Genomic DNA, 12,391 nt, shown 5'->3' with positions numbered 1-12,391 from the left:
TCTCATTCACACACACACATTCTGTCTTAGTCCTGACTGACCTTCATTCCTCTCCTCTCTAGAGCATATCTCCACCTCTCCAGGGTCTCCGCAACCTGTTCCCTACTCTCACTACATATCAAAATGTCATCTGCAAACATCATAGTCCATGGGGACTCCTGTCTGATCTGGTCTGTCAACTTGTCCATCACCACCGCAAATAAGAAAGGGCTCAGAGCTGATCCTTGATGTAATCTCACCTCCACCTTAAACGCATCTGTCACTCCCGCTGCAGATCTCACCACTGTCACACTACCCTTGTACATATCCTGTACCACTCTTACATACTTCTCTGCCACTCCCAACTTCGTCATGCAGTACCACACCTCCTCTGTAGGCACCCTGTCATATGCTTTTTTCAAGTCCACAAAGACGCAATGCAACTCCTCCTGATCTTCTCTTTACTTCTCCATCAGCACTCTCAGAGCAAACATCGCATATGTAGTGCTGTTTCCCAGCATGAAACCATACTGCTGATCACTGATAATCACCTCCCTTCTTAACCTAGCTTCTACTACTCTTTCCCATAATTTCATGCTGTGACTGATCAATTTTATCCCTCTGTAGTTGCTACAGCTCTGCACATGCACTACTCTAAACATAACCTCTAACATAGCCTTAACTCATTTAAATAAAACAATGCTAAAAGACCACTTGTCCAACAAGTGGTTATGTCCATTGATTGTTCCCGATTAAACTGCATCTCTCAGCTAAGGTAATTTACCCGCCTATACATGGATTATGATGCTCTATACACACACAAGGATTTGTGATCTCTCATAATCTGGCAGTACAGTGCACTCAGAAAATGTATATATGTGCATTTTTAACTAATAGTTCTATAAAAGGTATTTAATATTTGTATTAAATCTGTGTACTGTGCTATTGTCTTTCGTGTGTAACCCCTGTGATATATTATGTTCTCATAAGTCTGTCATTTTGTTTCTTTGTAAAATATCTGGAAGCTGACTAGAAAAACCACTGCTCGTACTTTCGATGAAATAAATTTATTGCCAGTTCAACGAACAATATGCAGGTTAAGCGCGTTTTGGCGGTAAATAGTGTTATTATACAATTAAGCATGCAAATGATGTAGTATATAAGCATGATTCTATAAGCAAAATGTCGTTCTGATGAAGACTTTGTATCACAGTTGAAAGCGCTTAACCTGCATATTGTTCGTTGAACTGGTAATAAATTTATTTCATCGAAAGTACGAGCAGTGGTTTTTCTAGTCAGCTTCCAGATATTTTACTTGGTTGGTTGCTGAGTGTTTACTAGTTACGATTTTGTTTCTTTGTATTTTATACTTTAAAGTCTGTCTTTAGTTTTTATGTAACTTGTGGAGCTTTTCTCCCCGGGGCTCTGCTGAAAAAGGCCATGTGTCCAGTCAGACTTTCCAGGTAAACAGATGTAAAATAAAAATAAAATATTGTTTATTTTACATTTGTTGACTGGGAAAGCCCAACTGGATGCATGTCTATTTTCAGCAGAGGCCCGGGAAGAAAAACTCTGCAGTTAAATTTTAACAAAAATATAAGGTATACACAGACGCATTCAAATTTACATAGTACCAAACTTAACACTGACTAGTAACATAGCATTGAAGCTTAAGATTTAACATATTTACATAGATTGAACACATCTTTTACAGTTTTAGGTGGAGGCATTACATAATGGCGAACACTGTTAGGGGGTTTAACATATTTACATAGATTGAACACATTTTACAGTTTTAGCTGAAGGCATTACATAATGGTGAACACTGTTAGTAGGGGGTTTAACATATTTACATAGACTGAACACATCTTTTACAGTTTTAGGTGGAGGCATTACATAATGGTGAACACTGTTAGTAGGGGATTTAACATATTTACATAGACTGAGCACATCGTTTACAGTTTTAGGTGGAGGCATTACATAATGGTGAACACTGTTAGTAGGGGGTTTAACATATTTACATAGACTGAACACATCTTTTACAGTTTTAGGTGGAGGCATTACATAATGGTGAACACTGTTAGTATGGGGATTTAACATATTTACATAGACTGAGCACACATTTTACAGTTTTAGGTGGAGGCATTACATAATGGTGAACACTGTTAGTAGGGGGATTTAACATATTTACATAGACTGAACACATCTTTTACAGTTTTAGGTGGAGGCATTACGTAATGGTGAACACTGTTAGTAGGGGTTTAACATATTTACATAGACTGAACACATTTTACAGTTTTAGGTGGAGGCATTACATAATGGTGAACACTGTTAGTACGGGGATTTAACATATTTACATAGACTGAACACATTTTACAGTTTTAGGTGGAGGCATTACATAATGGTGAACACTGTTAGTAGGGGGTTTAACATATTTACATAGACTGAACACATTTTACAGTTTTAGGTGGAGGCATTACATAATGGTTAACACTGTTAGTAGGGGGTTTAACATATTTACATAGACTGAACACATTTTACAGTTTTAGGTGGAGGCATTACATAATGGTGAACACTGTTAGTACGGGGGTTTAACATATTTACATAGACTGAACACATCTTTTACAGTTTTAGGTGGAGGCATTACATAATGATGAACACTGTTAGTACGGGGATTTAACATATTTACATAGACTGAACACATCTTTTACAGTTTTAGGTGGAGGCATTACATAATGGTGAACACTGTTAGTACGGGGATTTAACATATTTACATAAACTGAACACATTTTACAGTATTAGGTGGAGGCATTACATAATGGTGAACACTGTTAGTACGGGGATTTAACATATTTACATAGACTGAACACATTTTACAGTTTTAGGTGGAGGCATTACATAATGGTGAACACTGTTAGTACGGGGATTTAACATATTTACATAGACTGAACACATTTTACAGTTTTAGGTGGAGGCATTACATAATGGTGAACACTGTTAGTACGGGGATTTAACATATTTACATAGACTGAACACATCTTTTACAGTTTTAGGTGGAGGCATTACATAATGGTGAACACTGTTAGTAGAGGGTTGCATTTTTTGCTTTATGCAGTTGACTTGTGAGCAAGTTAGTCACAGTAGGGAATATAGCAACAAAGAGAGCAAAGATTAGACATAGTAGGGAGTATAACAGCAGAAGAGACACAGATGGAAAATTGGATAACAGGTTAAGTGAGAAAAGCAGGAGGAGTAAGTAGTTTAAGTATAGAGTTAGAGTAGAGGTGTAAAGAGAAAAGTGTAGTGGATAGATAACAGAATGTCCTAGCAGTGACATATGGGTATTGACTAAGGTATTAGAATTAGAGGTAGAACTGGAAGGAAGCCAGAGAAGTTGCATTCTTTTGGTGATGAATGCAGAAGTCAGAGGGCAAGAGTAAGGGGAGAGGGTGGGGGGCAGGGGGGGCAGCCAGGTGGGGAACGTGTGCATATCCATGTGTGCTTTAGGTGTTCTTTCAGGAGTCTCTTAAATGTAATCTTTGAGCCTGCTAAAAAATAAAAAAAATAATAATTGCCCTACCCTTCCAAGAATTTTGAAATTTTGATTTCAGAACTCTTGACAAAAGTTTTTTGACTCCTTTTTTTTTTTCTCCTCTATGGATTTTTATTAGTTATGTATCCAACCATGAAATCACACCTCCCCCTAACAGCAAGCCATCTGTCTACTTACAACTCTGTAGACTGAATTAAGGTTGCTGCTCTTACATGCTTATGTCCCACATGTAATACTCTGTAATCAGTCTAGTCTTAAATGTGTGAATTTTATCTCCTTTTATGTTTGTGAATATTGCTTTAAAATTTGCTAAAATGTATTAATATTGTAATTTTCTCTATTTTTTTTCCCCGGACCTCCACTGAAAATGGGCTGTTACCCAGTTGGACTAGCCTGATGATGAACAAAAATAAAATAAATATTCTAGTCTTAGGTGGCTGAAAGGGCGGCCACAGTGGTGTAGTGGTTAGCATTGTCACCTCACAGCAAGAGGTTCTCTAGTTCAATCCTCGGCTGGGGTGCCTTCTGTGTGGAGTCTGCATGTCCTCCCTGTGGTCACATGGGTTTCCTCCGGGTGCTCTGGTTTCTTCCCACATCCCAGAGACATGCTGTAGGTGGATTGGACACTCCAAATTGGCCCTAGGTGTGTGTGTGTGCATGTGTGTGCCTTCCGTGAAAGGTTGGGCGCTGGGCTGGCAACTCGACACCTTAAAACTCCACTGCCAATCATGAGCGGACAGGTGATCCGCTGTGGCAACCCCTAACCAGGAAAAGCCGAAAGAATAAGTAGTAGTAGTCTAGGTATCTGAAAATCTGAGAATTGTAGTTATTTTTGAGAACAGCAATAATTTAAGTATGAATGGGAAAATGTATAGTAATCCAAAGATGGAGGTGCCTCTTAAGTATGTGCAGCTGTGTTAGGAGTCCTTATGTTTAAATATCAGACCTGTGGGCATGCAGTGGGAAGACCCTGCAGAAGTGCTTTAAAGGTATAACAGCAAGTTGTGGAATTCAAGTCCCAGCGTATGAGAATTGGTGTGCATTATTGTTATACTTCTTATAGGGAACCTTTTTCATTTTTTTTTTTTTATTTCATGCTTTGGCAGTATTTGTAGAGAAAAAAATGCAAACAAAGCTTCCCTTTTGTCCAGTGGATTAGTAGACACGTGGTACACTTCAATGATTTATTTGCGTGATTAAACTCTAGTTACTTTCTGTCCTAAATGTAGCGTGCTTTTTTCAAATTATGAATTAAATGTTGACTTTTGGATGCTTTCTTAAGGTAGTGTTAAGTGTTGGTGTGCTGCTTTATTAACCAGACACATTTTATTCTGTATCCTTGTTCAGATATGTGCAAGCAGCAAGGGCAGGATGTGGATCAGGCTCAGCAGGCATCGTCTGCCGTTGGTTCTCTCTCACAGGCATCATCCTTAAATTCTCCTCAGAGTGCATCTGCACTGGAAGAGATGATCCAGCAGAGTCAGTGGAATGTTCAACAGCAAGAACAGCAACTCATTACCTTACGGCAGGTGGGTGTATACGGAATCATTTTGTAATGGGAGAGTTGATGTGTAGGAGAGTCTAACAGTTATATGTTTGCTTAATATATGCTTTGCAAGTGCTGGACACTGTCTGGAGTACAAGGTGCATAGCTGACGTATGAGCGCAAACCGCAGAACTTCTTTGCCACTAATCTGGATGCAGCGTTTTGAGTTTGGTCCATAGATTGTATGTCTGGCACAGTTCAACTAGCCTTTGGCAGATAAGTACCCCATTGGGGATTCTTTGTTTTTCCTTTAACTTGTGTTGTTGTGGGTATATGTCATCCGGAAAAGGGAATTGTGAATGTGGGAGGCACTTTCCCTTAAGGATGGCCATAATAAGTGACTTTTACCAAGCCTTTGTTCCTAAGACCCTTTGTAGTCACCTGTCCTCTGTTTAGGTATGTCTGGAAAACCAAAGTCTTAAACTCCTTGCTCAAGAAACCATGGCTTTGGAATCTTCTGTCCAGATGTCCATATGATTTTAAAAAAAGTGGAAGAAATTAAAAATGGAGACTCTTGCTGTCCAGCTTCTGATGGATGTTTCTGTTGTGCCAGATAAAGTGACCATAGACTATCTGCTTCTGGCACTTGAACATGTCATGACCCCGTTGGAAGAGACCAATGTGTGGCCTGCAGCTCACATGTCCTCTAAGGCTGAGCTGACATCCATTGAGGACAAGAAGGGGAACTGGAGCTGATTAACGTCTGAAGGGTCTAGGGGAATTCTGCAAATTTTAGTGAGGGAAGAAATAGCAGGTTCTTCCATAAAAGTACACCAAAGTTTAGAAGTCCAAGATTTGTCAGGGTGGATGCCCCTGCTAAAAAGAAACAGAAAACAAGACATGTTGCTTCTATTGTTAAGGATCCCCACAAGGTGCGACTAGATTTTATCCAGGGGCTTTTTTAAGCCCTTATGACTTTGAAACATCAGGAGTGGTCAGTCCCTTTTCATGTAGGGATTCTTTCTGTTCCTTTTCCTTCAAAGAGGGCTATGAAGACTTCCTGTCCTGTTGAAGATTTTGATTCTCTGGAGGAGTCTTTAGCTTATTTTCCCAGATTCATCACTTCTGATGAGGAGGGCACACTTGCCCCTGATTCCCCAGTGGAAGAACTTTGTTATGGGGATACTGTTTTTAAAATGAGGGACCATTTTAAGTGGAAAAACTCTCAAATATCTGAGATCCAAAAAGTTATGATCTCCAGATGGATCCCCATAGACCTTCTGCTGTGCCTCCTTTTCTTGAGACTCTGTTAGTCACATTCATATTTGCATCTCAAGCTTCTGAGTCTGTCTCCTGTTCCTAAAAAGCAAAACAGATTTTATAAGGTTCCTGAGGCTCAAAAGTTTCTTTAGAAGAACCCTGCATCAAATCCTTGTCTTCCTCTCTATTAGCAAGCCCACTAAGCTTCTTGCTTCTTACAAACTCTTGCCATCTGACAAGAATAGCAAAGGCCAAATATGGTATGGAGGTGTAATACCTTTGCAGCCTTGCCTTTTAGGGATATCAGTTATCCGACACAATAACGAAACGGAAAAAACTTCTCAAAAGTACAACACCAATAAATCACCAATAGAACAGTCTAAAGAGGCAAAAATACTTGAACTACGTACTTTGAGCACATGCTTTATTCCAAAGTTGACTATTCAGCCCACAGTTCCAAAATACACGAACACAAGTAAATTTTCAGTCCACAAAATCACTGGAACATATTCAGTCCACAGTTTCAAAATGCACAAACACAAATAAATTTTTGGTCCACAAAAATCACTGGAACATTAAAGCAATTCACTAATACAATGCATTTTCGTTTTAGAAGACTTCCTCAGATGGAGATGCATGCCCGAATACTACCCAACCTTTTATACTATTCAAATCAATTAACACATTCAATAAAACAATTAAATTGACTCCATTTTTAAAATCATCCAAAGCATATACAATTAAAAGAACATTCAACATATATATTTCAAAAATTAATGATATAAAATAATATCCTATAAAATACTAATATTACCTTAAAAAACTTTGTAATATATTACTTCAAAATACATTATTAAAATTGCTTTCATATCCTGATAGAATTCAGCAGATGAATAGCGCCATCTATTGTCAAGATTTAATTTCACAAAAAGACTATCAATGTACTATTATAAATAAAAACATTTGAACTAAACATTTCATATAAACCATTCATTCATATATCAAAAATGAAATAAATGCAAATGAAATAAATATATAACATGCATTTCATAACTTCATTATAATCTATAATGTAATATAACCAGCTAGACTTATAGTTTAGCTGATCTTAACTTCAAAACAGGAAGCAGGGAAATTGCATCATTGAGACCTGGAAACTTATTTGCTTCTAAAGAAAGCTGCCATAATAATTCTTTGTACTCAATGGTGGTCTCCCATGGCCCACCCCTCACATCTTTATCCACTACTTCCTCATTTCATAATAATGCTCATAAATTCTATTTTTAATTTTCTTTCCGATTTCCCTACATAAAATGCATCACATTGATTACACATCCCTAAATAAACTATTCCACTAGTTTCACAGTTAGCAAAGAATTTACTTTCTATCACCTTATCTCTACTTACTATAAAAACAGTATCTCTTCCACAAATATAAGGGCACTGGGAACACCTACCACATTTAAATGTTCCTAATTTCTGTCCCCTGCCCTTTTTTACTTCTTTTTTACCTTCCAACATATTTTTTAGGCTTCTACCTCTTCGATATGTGCATTTTAAAGGTTCATCGAAAATAACTTTAAGGTCAGAAATTTCACCAAACCTACTCCATTCTTGTTCTAGTATTTTTTTTAATCTTAACTGCATCACTATTATAATCAACCACAAAATTGTTCACCCCTTCATAATTATTCCTCTTTGGTGTCATCCCCACTAAATCACTTTTAACACCTAAAATGGGTTTAAATTTATCCAGTCTACCTCTCCGAACTTCTTCCTCCATCTTCTCAATGAGGTCAATGGGGATAGCCTCTTTCTTTGAACATAAATTTTAACTTAACACATTCCTCATTAAAAATCACTCTTCTTTGATGTCATACGGCTTCCTCTTACATATTGCCCTTTAACAATACTCTTTTTCTGATGGTAAGGATGGGCACTATTGAAAGTCAGATATGAATTAGAAAAAGTTTATTTTCTAAATATCTTTGAATAAAAAACTTTTTCATCCTTGCCTATAGTAATATCCAAATATTTTAAGAAATTCTTATCCATCTGATAGGTAAACTTCAAAAATTCAGTAGACTCTGATATATATTCAAAAAAGGCTACAAAATCTTCCTCTGAACCAACCCATAAAAAACACATATCTAAAAAGCGCTTATAGAATTTCCAATATTGCACATATTTTGAATTCAAAATATATCTATTTTCCCATACTGTTAAGACTATATTTGCATATGTAGGGGCACATCTTGCACCCATTGCAACACCTTGTATTTGTTTAAAAAAATTCCCCTTCATAATGAATAAAACTATTTTTTAATACTAATTCCATTAAGGTCAAAATAATATAAAAATCATTATTACTAAAATTGCCATACTTTATTAACGCCTCCTCAAATAACTTTAGACCTTGTTCATGGAGTATTGATGAAAACAAATCGACTATGTCAATGGTAATAAAAATAATATTCTCATCAAATATATCTTGTGTAAGATTTCGCAATAAATCCCAAGAATCTTTCACAATACCTTGTCCACTTAATGATAAAGCCTTCAATTTAACATCCAGCCATCTAGCTAAAGGTGCTGTAACCGAACCTTCAGAAGAAACTGTCGGTCTCATTGGAGGATTTTCCACATTCTTATGGACCTTGGGTAACCCAAAAGTTGTAGGAACCTTCGGTTTTTCTACATATAAATATTTAAGTGTGTCTATATCAATTGAGCCTTCCAGCAACATATCATTCAAAACCAAATATATTTTCTTATTCCCTATATTAATTTCATTAATTGAAGCTCTGACATACTTGTCATCATTGTCATCATTGTCAAGAATTTCCATCATTTTTACCTCATAGGTTATATGGTCCATGATGACGGAGCCACCCCCCTTATCAGGTCTCAATACTTTCAAAGTAGTATCATCTCTTAAATCCTTTAATAAACTATTCTCTTCCTTAGTTAGATTATAAATAATTTTATTCTTAAAAATTTCAGACCTTAATTTATTTTCCATAAGGACCTCAAAGTTTTTCAGTTGGGGATGAAGGGGTGGGTTAAACATGCTTCTTTTCCTTAACACCTGAGTATTCTGAGTGACATTCTGTCCTTGAAATAATATCTCTAAATTTTTCTTTCTTAAAAACAACTTCAAGTCTATAAGCACTTTACTGATATCCGCTTTCCTGTTAGGAACAAATTTAAAACCTTTTGATAACAAAGAGAAGTGTCCTTTTTCCAACTCCTTATTGCTATAATTGTATATAGTATGACCTTTATATTTATTAACACAACCTTGCGACAGTATACTTTCCACATTATATACCGTCCCTATATTATCGATTTCTACCCCTCCCATTATTGAAAATGATTTCTGTTGTTCCTTCTGTTGCCCCTTGCATTCATGTACACCCCATAATTGTATTTTTTTTTGATCCTGATAGTTTTTTATTCTTTCCGATCTTCTTAAAGGGGGATATTCGGACAAGTCATTCAAATCACCCATCTCTTCTCTTTCATATATATATCATTAACCAAAGGTTCACTCTGTCCCCTAACATGACTAAACTCCCCTCCATTCCCATAAGCAAAATATCTAGGTTTGGGATAACTAACTTTATCCTTATACTCTCTAATATCCCTTTCTAGTTTCTTGCTCTTTCTAAAATCTGCAGTTTCAATATTTTTTTCTATCTTATATAATATATCATAATACTGTCTTTGGCCTTCTTCAACAGAAAATACTAGGTCATCAGTTAATTTCTGATTAATAACCTCAGTATTTTTGTATAAAGTTTCCATTTCCCTTTCATTCTCCCTTATGATTGCTTTCAAAATTTCAAAACCACAATTATCAAATATTTCTAATAGTTCGTAATGGAACACATTGCCCTCCTTAACTTTATTAGGGTATTTAAAAACCCTTAAACCCTTGGGTACAATTTTAAGACGTAAACATTCTTTCAGGTATGCATTCTCCATTTCTATGTTTTTATATTTAAAAACAAATTATCAAACTTGTTAATATTATATTCATACTTTAACTCAAAATCACACTCCTCCTTTGCGGGTGTTTTGTTATCCTTAAAACAATATTTCTTTTGTAACATACTTTTAAGGTCAATATGATACCTTTGTCCATACTGTTTAAGTCCAGCGTTAACATTATCATTATTTGTCGCATTGTTCTCACACGCTTCTGTCCTGAAGATAGATGGTACATCCTGGCTCGAAATTGCCGCCCCCGAACTAACACTAGGTTTCATATTCCTGATCCGGGCAGTAGTTAAAGGTTGACGGACCAGATCAGACAGGAGTCCCCATGGACTATGATGTTTGCAGATGACATTTGGATGTCAGTTATCTGACACACATGACAAGTTATGTGCTTTCCATTGTTCCAAACTTTGGGGTGTTTTAGCTGATATGTCCAAGTCTGATGATAAGATTTTAATTCTTTCCTTGCTAAGTTTTGCTTCTCAAATAGCTAGATATTCAGTTAAGTTTAGCTATGTTGCTGCTGATGCTTCATCAGTGGCAGCTGCTTCAGGGGCAGTCATTAGAAGGTATTCTTGGCTTACGCTTTAATCCGTTCCAGAGGATGTGAAGGCAAAATGATTAAAGATTCTCCTCTGGTCACCCAGAATTTGTTTGGCTATACTGCTGCAGATCTCTTTAAAGCATTGCAATACACAGGTAAGGGCCATGTAAGATCTTGAACAGATTTTTCTTTTCCTTGTGTTCCTGTGTGTATAAACATCCAACATAGCCTTTAAAGGATAAAAGTTCATCTAAAAGCCCCCCCCCCCCCCAAAGAAGGCAAGGCATGTCTCTAGGGACAGGTCCCCCCCCCCCTGGACCAGCCTGCTTCCACTTTATCATGTTATTTTCCCCTCAGTCAGATTTTTTTCTCAAAGATAGTGTTTGTCCTTTCCCATTTGGCAGAAGGTGACAACAGACAAATGGATTTTGTAATTCAAGTGACTGCACCATAGTGTGGAAGTCCCTTCCTCCCTTTTCATGCATTCCTCAACCACCTCCTTGCCACTTGCCTCATTTTTCCCTCTGCTTCAAGACTTCTCTATTCTGCCAGTTCCTCCTAGCCAGAGGGGCAAGGGTTTCTTTTCCAGGATCTTTTTGGTTTGCGAGAAGGAAGGTTCTTGGTGACCCATTTGAGACCTCTCATTTATCAATACTTGAAAGTTTCCTCTTTCAAAATGTAGACTCTTCAGTCTCTTTCCAGTGCTAATGCCTTGGGCCTTTCTGTTTTTTTCTGAACCTGAAGGATGCCTATCTCCATATTTCTGTTCATCCTTTCTCCAGGAAATTTTTATATTTTTACTGTTGGCTGTATTTTCCTTATATTTTTAGTTCTTTGCTTTTCAGTTTGTTCTTTCTGCAGCCCTAGGGTTATTTACCAGGTATCTCGCCCTTGTCATAACCTTTTGCAGACTTCATGGTGTTTAGATTTTTCCTTACATGGATGACAGTCTCATTCAATCTTCTTCTCAGAAGGTTGTTCTGCCGGACTTGGGATTCACAATGCTTCTACTTTACAGTGTCGTCTTCACTCTAAATATAGAAAAGTCAGTTTTTTGGCTTCTCAGGACCAGGTTTTCTTAGGTTGTAGGATTCAAATACTTATCTTGATGACTTTTCTTCCTCCTTATAAGGTTCTCTGTTTGACAGCTTTCTGTCAGTCTCCTTTTCCTTTGCAGAAGAGTTTCCAAGAGTCTTGTTGTTGATGGCATCCACGATTCCTATGATTTCCTTTGCCAGACTCCATCTGAAAAAGTTTCTGTGGTATCTGAAGTCAATATGGCTTCAGCATTGTCATTCCCTGGCCTTCCGAATTCCTCTGTTGCCTTGCCTAAGGAAGGAAGATCTTTGGTGGATCAACCAGATATCTCCAAATCTGAGTCTTCACTTTATTTCTCCCTACTCTCAGGATCTGTTAACAGATGCTTCAGACCTAGCCTGGAAGGCTTGTTCCAACTGCATCAGGGTTCAGGGTGTTCGGTCTTAGAAGATGGAAGAGAATATCATTGTCAAAGAAAAGAAAGCTCTGATCCTGGTCCTTCAGGCTCTGCATTACTTCTGGTCTCCAA

The 12,391-nt window shown here is 37.2% G+C and overlaps 1 protein-coding gene across 1 annotated transcript in view; it reads left to right on the top strand.

Moving 5' to 3' along the window:
• Positions 1–12,391, top strand: part of LOC122787847 (calcium homeostasis endoplasmic reticulum protein-like) — a 177,385-nt gene that overhangs the window by 138,872 nt on the left and 26,122 nt on the right. The window contains exon 3 of the mRNA XM_044054763.1: positions 4,880–5,061. Coding sequence (XP_043910698.1) covers positions 4,880–5,061 — 182 coding nt within the window. The remainder of the gene's footprint in view (positions 1–4,879; positions 5,062–12,391) is intronic.

Source organism: Protopterus annectens, chromosome 13.part0 (assembly GCF_019279795.1).
Source record: "Protopterus annectens isolate FY-2018-M chromosome 13.part0, PAN1.0, whole genome shotgun sequence".
Classification (NCBI taxonomy): Eukaryota; Metazoa; Chordata; order Ceratodontiformes; family Protopteridae; genus Protopterus; species Protopterus annectens.
This window is presented reverse-complemented; position numbering and strand designations above follow the sequence as displayed.